The sequence below is a fragment of the Xyrauchen texanus genome, chromosome 4 (assembly GCF_025860055.1).
Source record: "Xyrauchen texanus isolate HMW12.3.18 chromosome 4, RBS_HiC_50CHRs, whole genome shotgun sequence".
Lineage (NCBI taxonomy): Eukaryota > Metazoa > Chordata > Actinopteri > Cypriniformes > Catostomidae > Xyrauchen > Xyrauchen texanus.
The window spans coordinates 16238179-16257056 of NC_068279.1; the positions used below are offsets into that span (position 1 = coordinate 16238179).

General features: G+C 43.4%; 1 protein-coding gene across 3 annotated transcripts in view; it reads right to left on the reverse strand.

The window, feature by feature from the left end:
* The window catches only part of LOC127643098 (EMI domain-containing protein 1-like), a 105750-nt gene extending 97638 nt beyond the window's left edge, over positions 1-8112 (reverse strand). For all 3 annotated transcript variants that reach the window (XM_052125668.1, XM_052125666.1, XM_052125667.1), the window contains exon 1: positions 7507-8112. In XM_052125668.1, coding sequence (XP_051981628.1) covers positions 7507-7667 — 161 coding nt within the window. In that variant the 5' untranslated portion in view covers positions 7668-8112. The remainder of the gene's footprint in view (positions 1-7506) is intronic.
* Positions 8113-18878: the final 10766 nt, after the last annotated feature.

Here is an 18878-nt window from a genome sequence, read left to right on the forward strand (position 1 = left end):
TAAATAAAAACTAGAGGTAAGATTCTGAAACTATTTTGTTTTAGACAAAAGAAAAGCAGAGGTTGTTGACATGCTCCATTTAAATCCTGAACATTAGCTTTCAGCACAAAGCACGTCTGCTCTCTGCAGATACACACATGCAAACATGTGCACACGAACACACACTTTGATCCAAGCAATGTGTTGCACCCTGCTGAAAAAGATGAGCAAAGCCAGCCACCCGTTTGTATTCATTCAATAGTAGGGGTGTGACAAGATCTCGTGGCACGAGATCTCGCAATGTTACAACATGACGATATTTCTCGTCGAGGTGAAAAGCTGTTTAGCGATATCAGCATGATGGAATTTGAGGGTGAAATTAGGATAGAAGATGCCCCGCCACATTTAAATAGTTTGTGTGGCAGCATTTTGGGTACCTGGTGGAAACAATAAATGGCAGAGAATGTGAAAAGACAAGAAAAATATGTAAGTACTGTAAGAAAATAGTGGCGTACACCGCGGCTAACACAAGCACTATGCAAATACACATAGAGAACAACAACATCTCTCAACTAAAATCCACCATGTCTGAAGAGACTCATGTGAAATCATACAGGAGAGAAGCCAGTCAGTTGAGTTTGTGGCAAAACCTTTTACAGTGCAAGCATATTGCATGCCGTCTTTTACTGCATATGAACTGAAGTGACATTCATTACAAGATGATCAGTTAAAACATTTCAAAATGCACCTGCATTGTTTTGCATTTTGTGACTTTCAGTCGAATTAGGGGTGGGAGAATCGATACTAAAGTATCCATACTTCCAAAACTGATGTGATATCAAGAATATCGATTCTCACATAAAAATATGGATTCTGACGTTTTGTTTAACTAGTGATACTATTATTTAGATAACACAAATATTAATGTATCTCATAAGCTTCGAAGTGGAAAAGAACAATTATATGAGCAAATTGTTGCATTCGTTCATATCATTGAACAATTTTTTCTTACACGCATCTTGACGTGCAGAAATGCTAAAATACACCATCAGACAGCGATCACACTTTCACTTACAGCGCTCGTTCAAAGAGGGAACAGTGCTTTCCTGAGGTAATAAAAGAAAAACAGCATCTGGAGTTATTCACACCAAGTAATACAAACCTAGACATGACTTGTTTTATAAAGGGCTTGTTTGACAAATTTTATAGACTTATTTGAATTCAGAGGTGTTATAAAACATTCTTTAATCCTCGTTAATAAATGATACCCTCATGAAAACTACCCATGGATTTAATGTAGTAATATTGTATTAACCATAGTAACCATGACTGTAGTAACCATATTTGTTAATTTTTTTTTATTTAGGCAGTAACCAAGGTTTCGATACAATTAACCATGGTTTTGCTAGAGCATTACTGGTAGTATCCATATTGTAACTTGGTTTTAGTAATAGTAGCCATATAATAATATCTATAGTAAATTTTTAGGTTTTATATGTGGCTTATACTAACTAATTTTAAAAAGGAAAACAAGTCAGCCTAATAATTTTCTGCTTAAGCCTATAAATATATAAAAAATGTAAGTAATAATTTAAGTTACTAATTTTATCCAAAGAATTCATAAAAATACTGGCCTAAAAGTACTTAGTATCGAATCTAAAAGAAAATAGTGGTATCGCCCATCCCTATGTTGAATAAAAGACCAGTCATATATATATATAGGTGTTAAAATATTGTGAACCCAGTATTGTGTATCGTCTCGTGAGCTAAGTCTATCATCACACCCCTATTCAATAGCTCTGCAATGCCTGTGTGCTGGCCAAGGATCCCAGCGATGTCTGGGGTGTCATCAATCTCGTGGAATTGAAAAAAATTGTCACCAATCTACCGAAAGACACTGCAGAGTGGGTCCAGTGCCACTGACCGCCGTCACTGGATGAAGCAGTGCAGTTGGCAGAGGACCATTTAGCAGTGTACCTGGGGGCCGGCGAGCCCCTCTGTCTCTCTCCCTTCCTTTCCAACTTATCCCATTCCCCCGGAAATGGTGGAACAATCCCCCGAGACCGGTGCACTGGCCTTGGTGGAGTGCTAACACTCCTGTCTCCCCTGGCTCTACCCAGTCTTTCTCTCATAAGGAGGAAGATGCCGCCACTAGTGTGGGCGTGAGGTTTTGGCCGGTCTGTTGTAGTTGAAGGGAGCTGGGCATATCCGTGAACAGTACCTGGTGATGGAGGTGGGGACGGTGAACCAGGAACCTGATACTCCACAGGCCATTCCCATCAAACTGGGACGTACCAAATACCCATAAGTATAAGCCTTGGTGGATTTAGGTTGTAACTAAACCTCTATTCATCAATGCTTGGTTCAAAATGGGGCATTGAATTCAAATAATTGGGTGAAGGTGAGGTGTGTGCATTGGAATATTTGCGATTATCTTGCAGTGACTGTCACTATTATATTTAGGGGTCAAAAGAAAAACATTGAGGCTGTGGTTAGTTACCGCCTCACTCATCCACTAATTTTATGTCCACATCAGGATGGCGAAAGGGAGAGGGAAGCCTCGGCTAAGGGGATTTCCCTCTGTAGAATACGCGAGGGAACGCATTGCACACACATATCCGTATTTCTCAATTATAAATGATCGGTTGTATCGAGTGACACAGGGCGCTCAGACAAATGGAGATACAATTCAGTTGTTAGTACCAAAAAGCTGATGGAAATGTTGTTCCAGGCGGCTCATCATAGTTTGATGGTAGGTCACTTGGGACGGGGGAAAACAATAAGCTGTCTCATTGCCCGTTTCTATTGGCTGGGCATTCGCGGGGATGTTAGCTGGTGGTATGCGACATGCCGCAAATCCAAAAGCGCCATTGCACCCAATTCTGTTGATCGAGGTTCCCTTTAACAGAGTTGGCATGGAATCGTCGGGCCATTAGAATGGTCAGCACATGGGCATTGCTTTGTGTTGGTTCTAGTGGACTACGCAACACAATACCCAGAAGCAGTGACTCTTCGCAAAATTTCAGCACGTAGTGTAGCGGAGGCACTCTTCAGGATAATCTTCTGAGTGGAGATTCCGAAAGAAATCCTCACTGATCAGGGTACTACTTTCATGTCACATACACTATGCAGGCTGTATGTGTCATGTTCACTGTTGTCTTTTGTTTTTGTGCTTTTATGTTGAAGTTTAGTTTAGTTCCTGTTTCCAGTTTGGTTTTTGTAGTCCTTTGTAGTTTCATTTTATGATTGGTTTTCCCCTGATTAGTTCTCATTCCCCGATTGTTTCCCCAGGTGTTCCTCATTCCCTTGTTTGTTCCATTTTGTATTTAAGACCTTAGTTTTCTCTGTGACAAAGGTAGACAGAGAATGTGGATCTATATGCAGCTTTTATTCATAAAAACAGGAAAACTAAGGACAAAGAAAAGCAAGGGAGACCTAGAACAGAACAGAACATAATAACATATGCAAGAACCAACAAAGCAAACAAGAAAACTAAGGCCACTGTTGTGAGCATGATGTTTGGGCTGGTCTGTTGGAGTTGCGGAGAGCTGGGAAACTTCTATGAACAGAGCCCTGTGATGAAGGTGAGAATGGTGATCCGGGTCCAGACACTCCACAGTCTGACCCCTATTGAGCCAGCATGTACCAAATACCCATTAGTATTGGGGGTTACATACCAAGCTTTGGTGGATTCAGGTTGCACAAGGATATTTACGATTATCCTGCAGTGACAGTCACTATTCTGTTTCGGGATCAAAAGCATAACATTGAGGCCGTGGTTAGTTCCCGCCTCACCCATTCACTAATTTTGGGTACTAATTAGCCGGCTTTTCCCGAATTGTTAAAGGGGTTATGTGTGGATGGGTCTACTGTGGGACAGTTGGGCTCGGCTCACTTTTATTTGACACTGGATTTGAAAAAAGGGATATTGGCAGATCCCCTTAATGGCAATGTCCCATGAGAAAATGGCCTTCTCCACACCATTTGGATTACACAAATTTGTGACCCTCCTGTTCGGTTTGTTTGAGGCCCCGGCTACGTTCTAGCATCTTATGGACCGAGTCATTAGACTGCACACTGCGTATGCCCCTGCTTATTTGGATGATATCATTATTTAAAGTAATGATTGGGAAAGGCATATGCAGCATCTGAGGGGGTTCTGAGGTCACTGCAATGAGCGGGGCTCACAGCAAACCTGAAGAAGTGCGCAATTGGATGGGTGAAGGTCTGGCCTGAGTCGGGCAGTGGGGGTATGTGGAGGTGAGGGCATGGTCGAGAGCCCATCTGGGGAGGTTGAAAAAATTCCACTTAAGGACATCCACCTGAGATGAATTGTGACTAATTACCATCTCTGTATTCACAGTGAGGGTTGGGGGAGATAAAAAAATGGCCAGTTCACAGAGAGAGGAGAGAAACAGACAGACCAGAGTCTTCGTGTCTGTCCCCTGAGAGAGAGAGAGAGAGAGAGAGAGAGAGAGAGAGAGAGAGAGAGAGAGAGAGAGAGAGAGAGAGAGAGCCTTGTGTTGTGTGAAGCTGAAAAGTGGACTGTTTATTTGAGTGATGCTGAAAAGCCGTCTTGTGTTTTGAGTGATGCTGTACAATGATTTCTGGTTATCTGTGAATAAAACGGACTCACGTGAGCTGTGGAAACTGGTTCCTGCTTCCTCCTTTATCTGCCCAACAGCAACTTTTCGATTTGCAATCATGATTGGAATGAAAAGCGATGCAAATTATGGCCAAAACATTGTAGATCAAATAACTATTTCCTTTTTTTTTTAAATAGACTTGAAACATAGAACAACAAAACAATTAAAAGTAAACAAAATATTATAATGTGGATTATAGCACAAACAATTTATCAGTTAAGAAATACTTTAAATAAAATACAAATTCTGTTTATTCACCCTCATGTGGGTCCATGGAACACAAAAGGAGATGCTATGAAAAAAAATGTCATCTTGGCATTGCAGTCTCTAGGCTCATGATTTCAAGCTCGAATATGCTTGATTAAGCAAGCTTGAAATCGCGATTGCCAAGGAGACTGTTGTCATGATTTAAAGTGAATAAGGAGTTACATTTTGGTCTGTTCTCACCCAGAACTAACTGGATCACTTCAAATTATGTGTATTTAACCACTGGAGTTTGATGGATTATTTTTATGCTTACTTGATCTGCTTTTTGGTACTTCAAATGTCTGGCCACCATTCACTTTTTTTGAATGGACCTACATAGCTGAGATATTGTTCTAAAAAATATTTGAGTTTAGCAAAGAAAGAATGTCACACATAACGATGAAATAATTTTCATTTTTGGGCGAACCAACCCTTTAAATTTAAAACTATCAATTAAAGGATCAAAAAGTCAACACGCTCTTCTTTTAAAGGAGGCAAAATGAGGGTGGAGATGGAGGTATGTTGGCTGGTGTTGATGGGCCAGCAGCTAAAGGTCTCTCTGGGGCCCCGAATTGCACACTCCCACCCTGAGCATTGCTCTCCAGGGCAGTGAAGCCAAGCAGAACAGGAAATAGCTGCTGACTTAACCCCCAACTGCGCTCGGCTTTACCCGCCCCTAATTAGACAGATATTCTTGAGGGATTTTCTCAGGACATTTACGTTCCAAGCATTGTCTTGGCTACATATTTAAAATGGGTTGGGTTAAATGTTAGGCTGTGAATTGGGGTTAATTATGATTTATGGCAAGAGTTCATATGTCTGTTAAACCTCTCTCATGATGCTTTATAAAATAGAATAAACAGTTCCTGTGTGCTCTAGTGTTTGATACTGCTTCTACTGTATGTTTTTCATCATCATGGGCAAGTGTACTGTATCTGTGATGGCATGGCATTTTTAGGTAACCTAAAAATGTAATTAATGTGGTAACATCTACATACTGTAAACTTGTCAGAAACATTATATGTTGATTGAAAAATATCAAACTGACTATATCAAGCTATTCCAAAAAACAAAAAAAAAATAGGCCTATTTTTTTGTGTCAGGCCGTGAAGCTACTTATGGATAGTTCAACCAAAAATGAAAATGCTGTCTTCTTTGACTTATTCTTATTTGTTCCAAACCCATTTGATTTTTCTTTTTGTGGACAAAGGAGATGCTCACCTCAGTCACAATTTACTTTCAATGCATTGTTTTTCCATACAGTTAAAGTAAATGGTGACTGATCTGTCAGTCCCTAACATTGTGCTTAACATTTCCCTTTGCATCCCACGGAAGAAAAAAGATATCCAGGTTTGAAACAATGTGAGTCTGAGTACTTACTCTATATAAAAGTACTTACTCTTTACCCCATTCACCCAGCACACTTCTTTTTCGAACTGTGTAAGCATACTTGGCAATAAAGCTCATACTGATTCTGACAAAAAGGTAAAGTCTTAAGTATTTTACATAGTTTAAAAGCCTGCAAGTATAAAAAAATACTTAATACTTTATGAGTTTACCTTTTCTAATGAGCTTTATTGCCAAGTATGCATACACACACACAAGGAATTTGTCATGGTAACAGAGATGCCTTGGAAATGCAGTGATATATTCTGAGGGGAGCAACATATCTATTTAGATGTAAAGTGTGAAGTCTGTTTATATAGTATAACTGCATTTCAAAAGGCATCTTGAAAATGTCTCTGACCTGTCTGACCTCTCGTCTCTGCATTATTAAACTGCAGTGGAATATTCTTCTCTAACCCATCATACAGATGATGCAGCTGCACGTTTAATAAACACTGTCTGTTCCAGCTTGACTGTCAGGAGGAGGGCGTGACAGAGATCAAACCATCACCCCCCAAAAAGCAGAAACCTCCTCCACACCTGCACACTTAAGAGACTCCCCACCACACATCCCCTCCACAAAAACTCTAATCAATTTACCCAAACAGATTAAATATTTACATAGGGTTTACAAAGGGTTTACGAAGTCAAAGTTTGAGGGACAAAAGGTTCACATGTTAGATATGTCATGTTTTATCCAAGTTCTTGAATTGTTTAGTCTAAAAGAGCCTCGTGATATAAAAGTACGGATTTAGCTTTTGAAAATTGCTCATGAATAAGAACCTAAAAGAAAGCACAAATATATAGCCTACTGTAAACAGGTGTCATGACTAAAAGTAAAGACCAAAAATAATAGATTACATTTAGTTTTGCTCATTTACTGGATTGCGCTGCAGCTATATATGGATGTTGACCTCAGTTTATTACACACTCACTGATTAGCTGTCATATTATAACCAAGAGCTATCGCTGTTCTAATGAAGTTTGAATGAATCCAGAACATTCAAACAGCGCGTGTACAGTAAATAAAATCAATTAGCTAGCCTCGTCTCGAGCATTTATTTACAAGCATTTTACTTCTCATTTGAATACTTTTAATTAATGTAAAACGCGACATTAGTAACCTCACTGAAAATTGTTTTGACAGCGCATCGAAACAATGTAAACTTTAACTAAAAACTGCAACTTTCGTCACAGAACCGTTGTTGCTGTCCAACAGGTTTCAACTGTCATGTCATTTTAGTCTTACCTTTTTGACTGATCTTTGTTGAGGGCTGTCCCGGTTTGGTATTTGTAAACTCCCGGTCCCCAAGTACCATGAACGCACGTCAACCCCAGTGTCATCAGCAGCAGGAGAGTCCACAAGAGGACAGATCTTCGGTAAACCGAGCGCTCGTCACACGCGCCCATTTCAACCGACAGTACAGCGAGCGAAATATCTCACCTAATATTGCACTGCTTATCTTGAAAGTAGATGTTTTTAACTAGAGGAGACAGAGTGGATAGACATACGACTCACTCACAAGACAACTATCTTTAACTGCCGGGATTTTTGTGTCTGTGTGTTTTTTCAACAATTGAAATAACAAAAGGCTTATACTGTGTAAGTGTGCGACGTTGCGTCTAAAATGCAAGAGTTAACGTTTCAGAGGGATGGCAATGGCAAACTTCTCCACAGATAAATCTCCGCGCGCTCTTCACACAAAGTTTGCTTGCGAGCCGCAAGACAAACGGTTCTTAGGAGCCACTCAAACCTATCCTCACTCCTCCATCTCCGTCTGTACGCTATGGAATATTTCTTGACTACATCAACACAATGGGTAAGAAAGCAGTTTTATAGTCGTCCTGAGTCTATTCAAACCACAACCAGTCTATTTTTTTTTCCACCAGCTCTCTCTCTCTCTCTCTCACCTCACATATGCCGCACTCCCCTTCTCTGTTCTTCCAGTAATAACTTAGTCACTCAAAGTATAGATATGAAACAAACTGATTTACACTCTCCTTGTTTAAGAAGCATGATCTTATTTATATAAACAAAGACAAAGTAAGAAATGTTAAAAAAATAATAATAATAATATGGTCAAAACTCACAAATTATCTATGTAGTATCTTGATTGTCCTAAATGCAGACTATTGTTTGAACCTCTTGCTTCTCAGATTTTCCTCCATGAAAAAGACCTCAGTGATTCCATATGCGAGACGAGATCTCAACAATGTTTTACACTGTTTTCAATTCGGCAATCAACGTCTAAGATTTCTGTACGAATTCAAACATTTTCCAAACAAATTGTCCAAGACCAAATGATCAGAGATATGCGGTCCACATGAATGTTATCACTATATAATTATATTGTATCTTGTCAATATTTATATCCATTAAGGTATTTTAAGAGAAACATCTGAAATAAAGTTAATACTTCAATAACATAACTGGGAACTCCACTGTGCCCCCTGCGTTATTCAGTTGTTTAGTCTTAAAGGCACTTACTAGACACAAAGCAATATAGCTACATATCGACAGACTTCAATATCAGTGACATCCGTAACAGTAGGTTGACTGTATTTTACCAAAATTCAAAACTCTGCCCCTAGTGACCAAAGTGGTAAGTGTTGTTAGGCGTATGGGGGCACAATAGGATAATTTGCTCTGAACATAGATATATCTCTATGAACAGGCATGTGCTCTATATTCCGAGTGTAATGTCCACTGAGGGGCACCAAAAGCAAGTTGCAAGTTGGTTTCAGCTGTACAAGCTGTACTTCAGTGGAGAGGAATGCATATTTTATGAACTGTACCCCCCAAACCAAACTCGAAACCTAAACCTAACCATGAGTGGAGGAAAAAAGGTAATGTTAGAGGAGGAAAGGCAACCTCTGAATCCGTGTTTGTCACCAGTGATGCAAATACAATTACTTCGCGGGTCTCTTATGTTTCTCACATGCTTACACTTCAGATGGCTTAATGAGTCATATGACTGCCATAACAAGAAAACCTCCTCCAGAAGACAAAGCCCAGTTCAATGTCTGGATAGCATCCAGAGCAGGGGAACAAGAGAGAGAAGTATGGTCAGAAAACAACAAGAATACAGTTTACTCTAACCTCTCCTCTGCCCAGTGAATACGGGGAACTGAGGGGTTTCTGAAAACCGCAAAGCTGTGGTACACTTCCAAGCCAAACACCTGGCTCAGCAGGCAAGACAGACTCCAGCCCACTCATATCTGAGGTCGGGTGACTATGCTCTGCGGACCGCCTGACAGCCAGAGAAATAAGCAAACCATGGACAGGGGCATCAATCTCACAAACGGCCAACATATGCAGGTGTCAAGGGGATGCCACTTATCACAGTTTGGCATGTGTGAGTGAAGCTTAAATCAAGGGGAAAATACTGCCTGTTAAAGTGGGTGGTGATATCACATCCTTTCATGCACACCTTGCATGCACAGGATGGTTTATTTGAAGAGACCTTAAAGGTTAACCCAAAATTAAATTTTTTGTCATCAATTACTCACTCTCATTTAGTTCCAAACCCACATGACTGTTATCTGTAGAACACAAATTGAGATGTTTGGCAGAATATTACAATGAAAGGCATAGTTTAAAGGCATAGTTCACCCAAAATGAAAATTCAGTCATCATTTACTCACATTCACCCTTACCCTTTCTTCTTTGGAAAGCAAAAGGAGATGTTACACCGTGTCCTAACTACACGCGACGCGACGCCGCGACACGCGATAAAAGGTATCTTTTCCATGTTAATCAGAGTTTTTGTCCTAACCAGACGCGACGGCAACACGCAAAGTTTCTAATTTAGAAACGGTTCCTATTTCTGCGACATCTCGGCTGACAGATCCGCCCACACAGAAATCTCATTGGATGGAAGTTCTGCGTGTCATGAATATTTAATCATCAAACATGGACGACGAGGAACTGATTGTCGAAGTTCAAAGACATTCAATTCTCTACGATAAATCCCACAAATTCCACAAAGACATCAGGAAAAAGGATTCCGTCTGGAGAAGTATAGCTGAAGCATTGAATACACATGGTAAGTTAAGTTTAGACTTTCATCTACAGCGAATGAATGAATGAATGTAGCATTTAGCTATAGTAGGCTACTAATGACGCATCAACCTGTGTAAAACAAATTCCGCTTTATTTTCAATGTAGAGTGAATAGGCATGACGATTTGTGTCCCTGTATCCAGGGGTGTCATTCCAGACAATCTACTGAAATACAGGCAGGGTGGGGAGTCGCAATGACAATGACAGTAGTCCGAGCTGTGCACACCATTTCCAATGCGAGTAAGGGCCAGCAGTGCGCTTCACAGAGAGACTCACCCACACGCTGTTCTGAATGGCTGTGATTTTTGATTGACGTGTGGCGTCTCACAGTCGCGTCGCGTCTAGTGTGGACAGACACACTTGCTGTCGCTGGAATTTTATCGCGTCGCGTGTAGTTAGGACACGGTGTTAGGCTATATGTTAGTCTACATCACCATTTGCTTTCATTGCATCTTTTTTTCCATACAAAAAAATGGATGGTGTCTGAGGCTAACATGCTGCTTAACATCTCTTCCTAAAGTGATCGAAAGGCTACAAGTAGGAAAGGTGGTGAGACAGCTATGTGACATGTCAACACTTTCACTTTTCTGTTTGGTGTACCCATGGCTTTTTAAACATTTGCAGGTGTTTTAACAACTGAGCAATCAATTAAAGCCACCTTATTGTTTCCCTGTGATTATAGACTATTTCACCTAAAGGTTAATAAAATACCCCCAGGGATCTCTATTTATCTCTTCTTTTCATCAGATTGGTTAAACACACTTGATTTTAAAATCTTTTAAAAGTGCCCCTAATGAACACTCCTTGTGGTCGCTTCTAATGTAATGGAGTTCTTGGTGCAAACACTAAGTGCTTGTTGGCACTCATGCACCCTTTAAACATTTCCAAAACAGGGATTTACTGAAAAGACTCTAAACTGCTTTTGGTGTGTATAGGGCTGGCAGAGCTGTGTGTGTATTCTCTAAATGCAGTGTTTGGAAAGGTTGGAAAGACTTTATCTCACTTGTGCACAATTGGCTCACCTGGTCATACATCATTTATTTATAAAGAGAAAAAGTAGCAGCCGAATTTCTGGCAAAAGAGAAGAATGATAAAAAAAAGAGCGAGGAGATGTCCCAAGGTGGAAAAGTTCTTCACTGCTCTATTTGGCCAATATTTGACACAGATAAAAACTTTCCACAGACTCACTCTTTTTCTTGGGCAAATTCTGGGCAAGAGTCTTCAGAAGCAGGAAATATATATCAGGTTCTATAAGAATGGGCTGAATTCCTCTGGTGACCCATAGGTTATGTATTAAAACTTATGACATGTGCCAACTCAAGCATAAACATATACCACACAAATGTAGCACATAAGTTAGAGTCTGTTCATCCTAAACCTGACTGATGTTCCTTTTATCCCTTCAAAGTTCTGTTTTAGAGTGCTATGACTGAAGAGTCTGGGGGAAGGCTGTGTTGGGAGGTTGTATGGATGCCTGGGTGAAACATAATCTAGAGAAAGAAATAGAAGGACTGTAATTAAGTGAACACAAAGCAGTCCCTCTTTCTCTCACAAGTACCATCCCCCATGTACAACCCAACCTCCCCAACATGGTTCTGAGTGGTGACAGGCTAAAGAAATTTCATGTGGAATCAAAAAGACAGAAGACTTAATAAAGAGAACTATCCTCTAATAAAGAGAAATATCCTCTGAAATTAAACACATCAGGCTCTGAAGAAGGATGGGGGTGAGAAGGGGGGCATGAACTGTGCTGGCAGGAGTCCAGGCGTCTGACATACAAGAGAGGAAAAAGCAGCTGCTTGAGGTTTATAGCTAACACAACACATATTTGTAGTGTGCCGACACCTAGTGGTCAACAACATTTGAGAAGTTTTGGATTTTATTTAAGCAGTGTCACAGGAGCAACAGAGCTATTGTTCTGAATATCAATATCTTGCTGGTCTCATATATATTGCTACAGTTTAAAACATATGTAAACAATGTTGAATAACTCACACTTCAGATAAAATTGGCCAGATAGTTTGTATATTTCTTCTCCATCAGCTAAAATAGTTACAAAATAAGCCTATGCATCCAGCTCAACTGCATTCTTGGTGCAAAGAATGCAGTTGAGCTAGACGCATAGGCTTATTGTCTGACTGTTAAGCCTGGAATGGAACACTTGTATTTAAATTTATGGGAGAAATTGGAACACCAAACATGGAAGGTGAAAAAAGAAAGTCCTGCCTTACAGGCAATGAGGCAAAATAGCCAATTTTATATACAAATATTGCCTGTCAGTCAACATAAGAAAGTGCATGCACACAAGCTGGACCAGCCTGGAAAATATATATATATATTTTTTTTTATGTGATCTGAGCTAAAGAAGCTAAATATATGATACCTTCTGGTTCACTCAAGGTGAACGACTTAATGCGGTCACTGGTGTGATAATGCTAGTAGTACTCTCACTGGATGCAAATGTGCTGTGACAGTTAACTGCGCAACAGGAAGTCCACAGCACATATCTAAGCTCGCAATAGATGTGTTCTATGTCCTCCTGTCCTTCTGAATTTGTTTTATTCCTAGGTAGCTTGGCAAGACTGGTTTTCATAAGGACAGAAGTCCGTTCGTTTAGAATTGAGAAACACCCATTGTGCAAGAGAGCTCCCAGTTTTGTTCATCATTTGAGAATTATTTGGGTAAATGTAAAATTTGACACAAAGTGCTTATAAATTGCATTAAATATATGTTCAGAAGAGTCGGATGTTAAATTGTTTGATATGGATAATTTTTCATGTTTTGGTGCACATGCAAGGACTGGGAATGTAAATTGAATCATATCTTATTTAATGATTTAAAACCCAAAGTGTTTTCCATTTAAGTGAACATGTGTAATGATTATTGTATTGTTTTAACTGCAATGCATGTCCTTAAAGCCTGGTTAAAAAATAAGCAATATGGTTTGAGTGATTTAAGCATGTGCTAAATGCAAAAAATGCTGTAAATTATATAAGCATGTAAGGTGATGTATTCGGAAGCATATGGGTAGGCTAATGCCTTGTTTGTATTTTCTTTTGACATTAGCCTCTACCATATTTCGTTGAACCATATAAAAAATCTTGTATTTCAGTTTCTGTATTTTTTATTAAATACAGTATGGCCCAATTGACTGCTTTTCAGTCATAGCTTTTTATAAAGACTCCCACGTGAGTGCCTAGGATGGTCTTTATAATTTTATTTTTGACACACAATCTAATTTTTTATTATATCAAAATGTCATATATTAATATGAGTGGGTTATCTCTCTCCATATGAAATGTGAATGGGTTGGGGCACCCCGTAAAAAGAAGGAAGGTTATTTCTTTCCTTAAACATAAGAAATATGATATAGTGTTTCTTCAAGAAACTTTCCGCAGGAAGCTGGAAAATTTGGGAAGATATGGGGTGGACAAGTTTTCTTCAGTGCTGGCTCAAGTAAAAGCAGGGGGGTCATTATAGTGATAAATAAACATCTACAATTCAAATTTCTCAAACAGTTTTATGATACATTTGGAAGAGTAATTATTGTTTTAGCTGAAATTAGGGGCAAAGGCTGATATTGTCTAATATTTACGCACCTAATGCTGATGATCAGGGCTTTTCTATAGATCTTGAAGGGATGTTGCAAGTTGCTGGTACCCCTCATGATATAATATTAGGAGGAGACTTAAGTCTATTGATGGGTTCAGTCCTTGTTCATAGAGAAGAAAAAGTGAGTAAGACCCCTAGAGCTACATTAATGGTGCACAGGATGTGTAAAAATATTGGTCTTACAGATATTTAGAGACTTTTGAACCCATCTGGTAGGGACTATATATTTTTTCATCAGTCCATAAAATTGATTCTAGAATATATATATTTTTTTATATATATGTAAGTCCCTCATTTCATCTTTTGTGGATTGTTCAATTGGAAACATCTTAGTCTTAGATCATGCCCTGGTGAGTTTAGAGGTGCTGCCACATATTTATTTCCAACAAATTTTAAAGGCTGAAATCAATGTGTTTATGGAGGCCAACTGGTCCTCAGTATCTTCTGTGGCCGTGGCTTGGGAGGAACCTAAGGCAGTTCTTTGGGTTTGGACCATACAGTGTGCCTCATTCAGCATAAATTACAAAGCATGAGAACTTGTGGAGTTGGAAGGAAATATTAAAAGTGCAGAGGCAGAGCTGGAGTGCCGTATGTTATCTGATGGCCTCAGAGAATTGACCCAATTGAAATACAGACATAAAGTGGAGTTTTGGTTATTCAGGGCAAGACAGTCATACTTTGAGTCAGGGAACAAAGCAAGAAGCTTTTGGCTAGATATATAAAGCAGAGAGAGTCTTTCTCTACCATTCCCTCAGTGAAATCTGCTGGTGGTGAGGTTTTTACCTCGGCCATTGAATTAATAATGCCTTTAAAGAGTTCTATCTTGATCTTTATTTTTCCAAGTCTTTGTCTACTAATGAAGATATTAGAAACTGTGTGGAACCATTAGAACTCCCTATATTGATGACAGAGCAAAAAAATTATCTTGATTCTGAGATAACCTTGCAGGAGATTGGCAAAATAATTAAGGACTTGCCTACAGGCAAGGTTCCAGGGCTTTGCTGCTGAATATTTTTTTTATTTTATACTACAGAACTGGCTCCACTTTTGATAGACGTTTATATGGAATCATTAAATAATGGAAAGCTTCCCCCAACCATGACACAAACTTGGATTAGTATAATTATTATAAAGGACAAAGATCCAAGTGAGTGTATAAGTTACGGTACAATTTCTCTGATCCAGTTTGATGTAAACATTTGGTCAAAAATTATGGCTAACCGATTATGTAAAGTTCCCCTTCTGTCGCTCTCTTACGTTGTGTCAGAGAACGACACTAGGGGTCTCTCTTGAGCGCCGATATTCACCTCTGTACTATGAAAAAAGGCCAATGAGAGTTGGCAGCCAGTATTTGCATGTCCCGCCCCCGGACATACGGGTATTTAAGCGGCGCAAATACGGGAGTTCATTCAGAAAATTTCTTCGGAACCGATGGTCGTGTTTGCAGTTTGCTGCGTGACTACACACCGAGTTCCTGCTATCCTCTGCTGCATGCTGTTGGATTCTACGGCGCACAACAGCGGCTTTCTCCTGGTTGCACGGCTGTGCACTTCCTGCCCCTGAGCGCATCGACAGTTGCAGATAGAAAGATCTCTCACGAGTCTTTCATTCATAAAAGAGTGATTTTATTTAAAGAGTAATTTCCTCTAAAAGAGCAAAACACAGCGGCGTGAACGTCCTTTTAAGGACGTGTCTTTTTAAAGATGCCCTTCCGCCCCTGTGTTGTTCCTGAATCGTGATAGAGTACTCTCCGCTTCCGGCGGCCACAGGCGTTGTCTCGTGTGTCTGGGCAGTGATCACACCGAGGCTGCGTTTGTGGATGGTTCATGCTCTCACTGCGAGAACATGACCATGACAACGTTAGCGGTCGCGGCTTGCTTACAATCGTAAGCAAGCCACTCCAGCCGCCCGTGTCGCTCCTTCTTCCCACGGGATTGAGGGCGATGCGGCTGGCGATGGAGGCGATTTGGGGATGGCAGCGGGTGCAGCTCGCCGGATACGCCCCTCGGACCACCAGCGCCCGGCACGCTCGTTGACTCCGTCTTCGCTCGAGGTGGCGGCGACTCGCCTCACAGCCAGTCTGCCTACCCTCAGGCGATGGAAGCAGATGAGTTCGCCGCGACATCGAGGGCGTGGGCTCTGACACTGAGGGCTCCTCTGGGCTGCCGCCTTCAGGCTTGCACGCCCAGCAGGAGGCCAACGCGCAGATGTCCGATATGCTTTCCGGGCAGCCAATAGCGTGGGCCTGGATTGGAACCCTCCATCCTCCCGCAGCCATCACGGCTAGATGATTGGTTTTTGAGCGTGAGCGCGCTCACGGCCTCGCCCCCAGTACCTTTCTTCCGGAGGTGCATGATGAGCTGGCGTCTTCGTGGAGAGCACCCCTCTCCACTCGTCGTGCCACCTGCTCATCCGCCCTCGCCACCCTCGACGGCGGAGCGCCATGGGTACACGGAGATCCCCAGGTGGATAGAGCTGTTGCGATCCATCTATGCCCGGAAGCACTACCACCTGGCGGGGCGCCCTGTACTCCCTTCCGGTCCTGTAGAGCAACATCCTCGCTCACCGCGAAGGCCTACAGCGCTACCGGACGCGCCGCTTCCGCCCTGCATGCCATGGCTCTCCTGCAGGTCCACCAAGCCAAGGCACTCCGCAACATGCACAGGGGTGGCCCTGATCCCGACACGCTGCAGGAACTGCGCTCAGCGACCGACCTGCGCCCTGAGAGCGGCGAAGGTCACAGCCGGGCACTCGGGCAGGCGATGGCCACTCTGGTGGTCCAGGAACGTCAGCAGTGGCTGGACTTGGTCGAGATGCGTGAAGCCGACAAGACTCGCTTCCTCAACGCCCCTGTCTCCCAGTTCGGCCTCTTCGGCGACACCGTGGAGGACTTTGCCCAGCAGTTCTCCCTGGTGAAGAAGCAGACGGAGGCCATTTCTCACATCATGCCGCGCCGCAAGCCTGCCGCCACGGCCCAGGCCCCATCTGCTGCGCCGAGGCGTCCTCCTGCGGCCAGAAGATCTTCTGCTCCGCCCCAACCTGGGCCCAGCTCTCAGCCCCAGCGTCGAGCAAACCGCAGGAAGCGTCGCCCCCTGCCTCACGGACCCGTCGAGGACCGGAAGGCTCCCAAGCGTCCCTGAGACAGCGGACCCAGAGGGCGAGAAGTTAGCTCGGAGATGGTGAGACCGCTCCGTCCCGGTGGAGGGCGGGAGGAGAATCCTGTGTTTTTCATTTGCCGCACCCCTGGCGGGGCTGCGGTACCAAATTCTCAATAAAGAGCTATTTCCTTTACCTCTGGGTCACATGGCCCGCAAATGCCGTTCTCACGGCACTTTTGTTTCAGGCCTCAACAGTCCCGCGCCCAGGATGCGGTGCTCCGCCCTCAGCTCCACGACTGTTCCCGGCCGGCCGGTTCAGAGCGAGCCCAGAGGGCGCCGACATCAGACCTCCTCCTCTGTCACGAACCCGCCCCTGCGGTGCGCGGAACAAGGTAAGTGCTTTGAGCTTATTCTCAGCACCAGAGCCTCGGGGCGCCACAGAGCCTCCCGGCGCTGCGTTACCTGTTCCGCACCGCTCGCGAAGCCCGCCGGATGCGTCCAAAATACTTGTCCCCTTGGTGCCCCTAGCACAGAGCGCAGAGGCATGGCTTTCTCTGCCCAGCTCGTCACGCTGGCTGCACCGGACCATTCGACTTCGGTTACGCAATTCAGTTTGCCAGGTCTCCGCCCCCTTCCTGGGCGTTCGTTCCTCCGCAGTGCACGGCGAACATGCCCTCTCCCTGCGCGAGAAATCGCCTCCCTTCTAATCAAGGACGCGATAGAGCCTGTCCCTCCAACCGAAGCGAAGAAGGGTTTCTACAGCCCTTGCCGTTGTACCCAAGAAAGCGGTGGCATACGACCGATCTTGGACCTGCGAGTTTTCAATCGGACCCTGTCCAAACTCCCGTTCAAAATGCTCACCCAGAAACAAATTCTATCTGGCGTTCGGCATCTAGATTGGTTCGCAGCGGTAGACCTGAAGGGCGCGTACTTTCACGTCTCAATTAGCCCTCGACACCGACCCTTTCTACGGTTAGCATTCGACGGCCAAGCGTATCAGTACAAGGTCCTCCCCTTGGCCTGTCTCTGTCCCTCGGCGTCTTCCACGAAGGTCGCAGAAGCGGCTCTTGCCCGCTTCTGAGGAGCGGGCATACGCATACTCAATTACCTCGACGATTGGCTTATTCTGGCCCCTCGCAGGAATTACTATCGCACACAGAGACCAGGTGCTCGAGCACCTCCGCCGCTGGGGCTTCAGGTCAACTGGGAGAAGAGCAAGCTCACCCCAGTCCAGAGCATCTCTTTTCTCGGTTTGGAGTTAGACTCAGTCTCAATGACAGCACGTCTCTCCAGCGAGCGTGCTCAGTCAGTGCTGGAATGCCTCGCTTCCTTCAAGCCAGGCACCGTGGTCCCGTTGAAGCGTTTCCAACAGCTCCTGGGGCATATGGCATCCTCCGGCGGTCGGCGCCACTAGGGTTGATGCATATGAGACCACTTCAGCATTGGCTCCAGACTCGAGTCCGAGGCGAGCATGGCGCCACGGCACGCGCGGCGTGGAAATTACCACTGCCTGCCTCCAAACCTTCAAACCCTGGATAGACCTCTGCTTTCTTCGGGCAGGGGTACCCTTGCAGCAGGTGTCCCGTCGCGTTCTGGTTACAACCGACGCCTCAAATTGGGTTGGGCGCCGTGTGCAACGGGCGCGCAGCCGCAGGCCGGTGGAACCAAGGCCGCTGCGCTGGCACATCAACTGCCTAGAGCTGCTGGCCGTTCGTCTTGCCCTGAAGAAATTTCTTCCGATGATTACGTGGCAAACATGTCCTGGTCAGGACAGACAGCACCACGGTGGTGGCTTACATAAACCGCCAAGGCGAGTACGCTCCCCACATGTCACAGCTCGCCCGTCGTC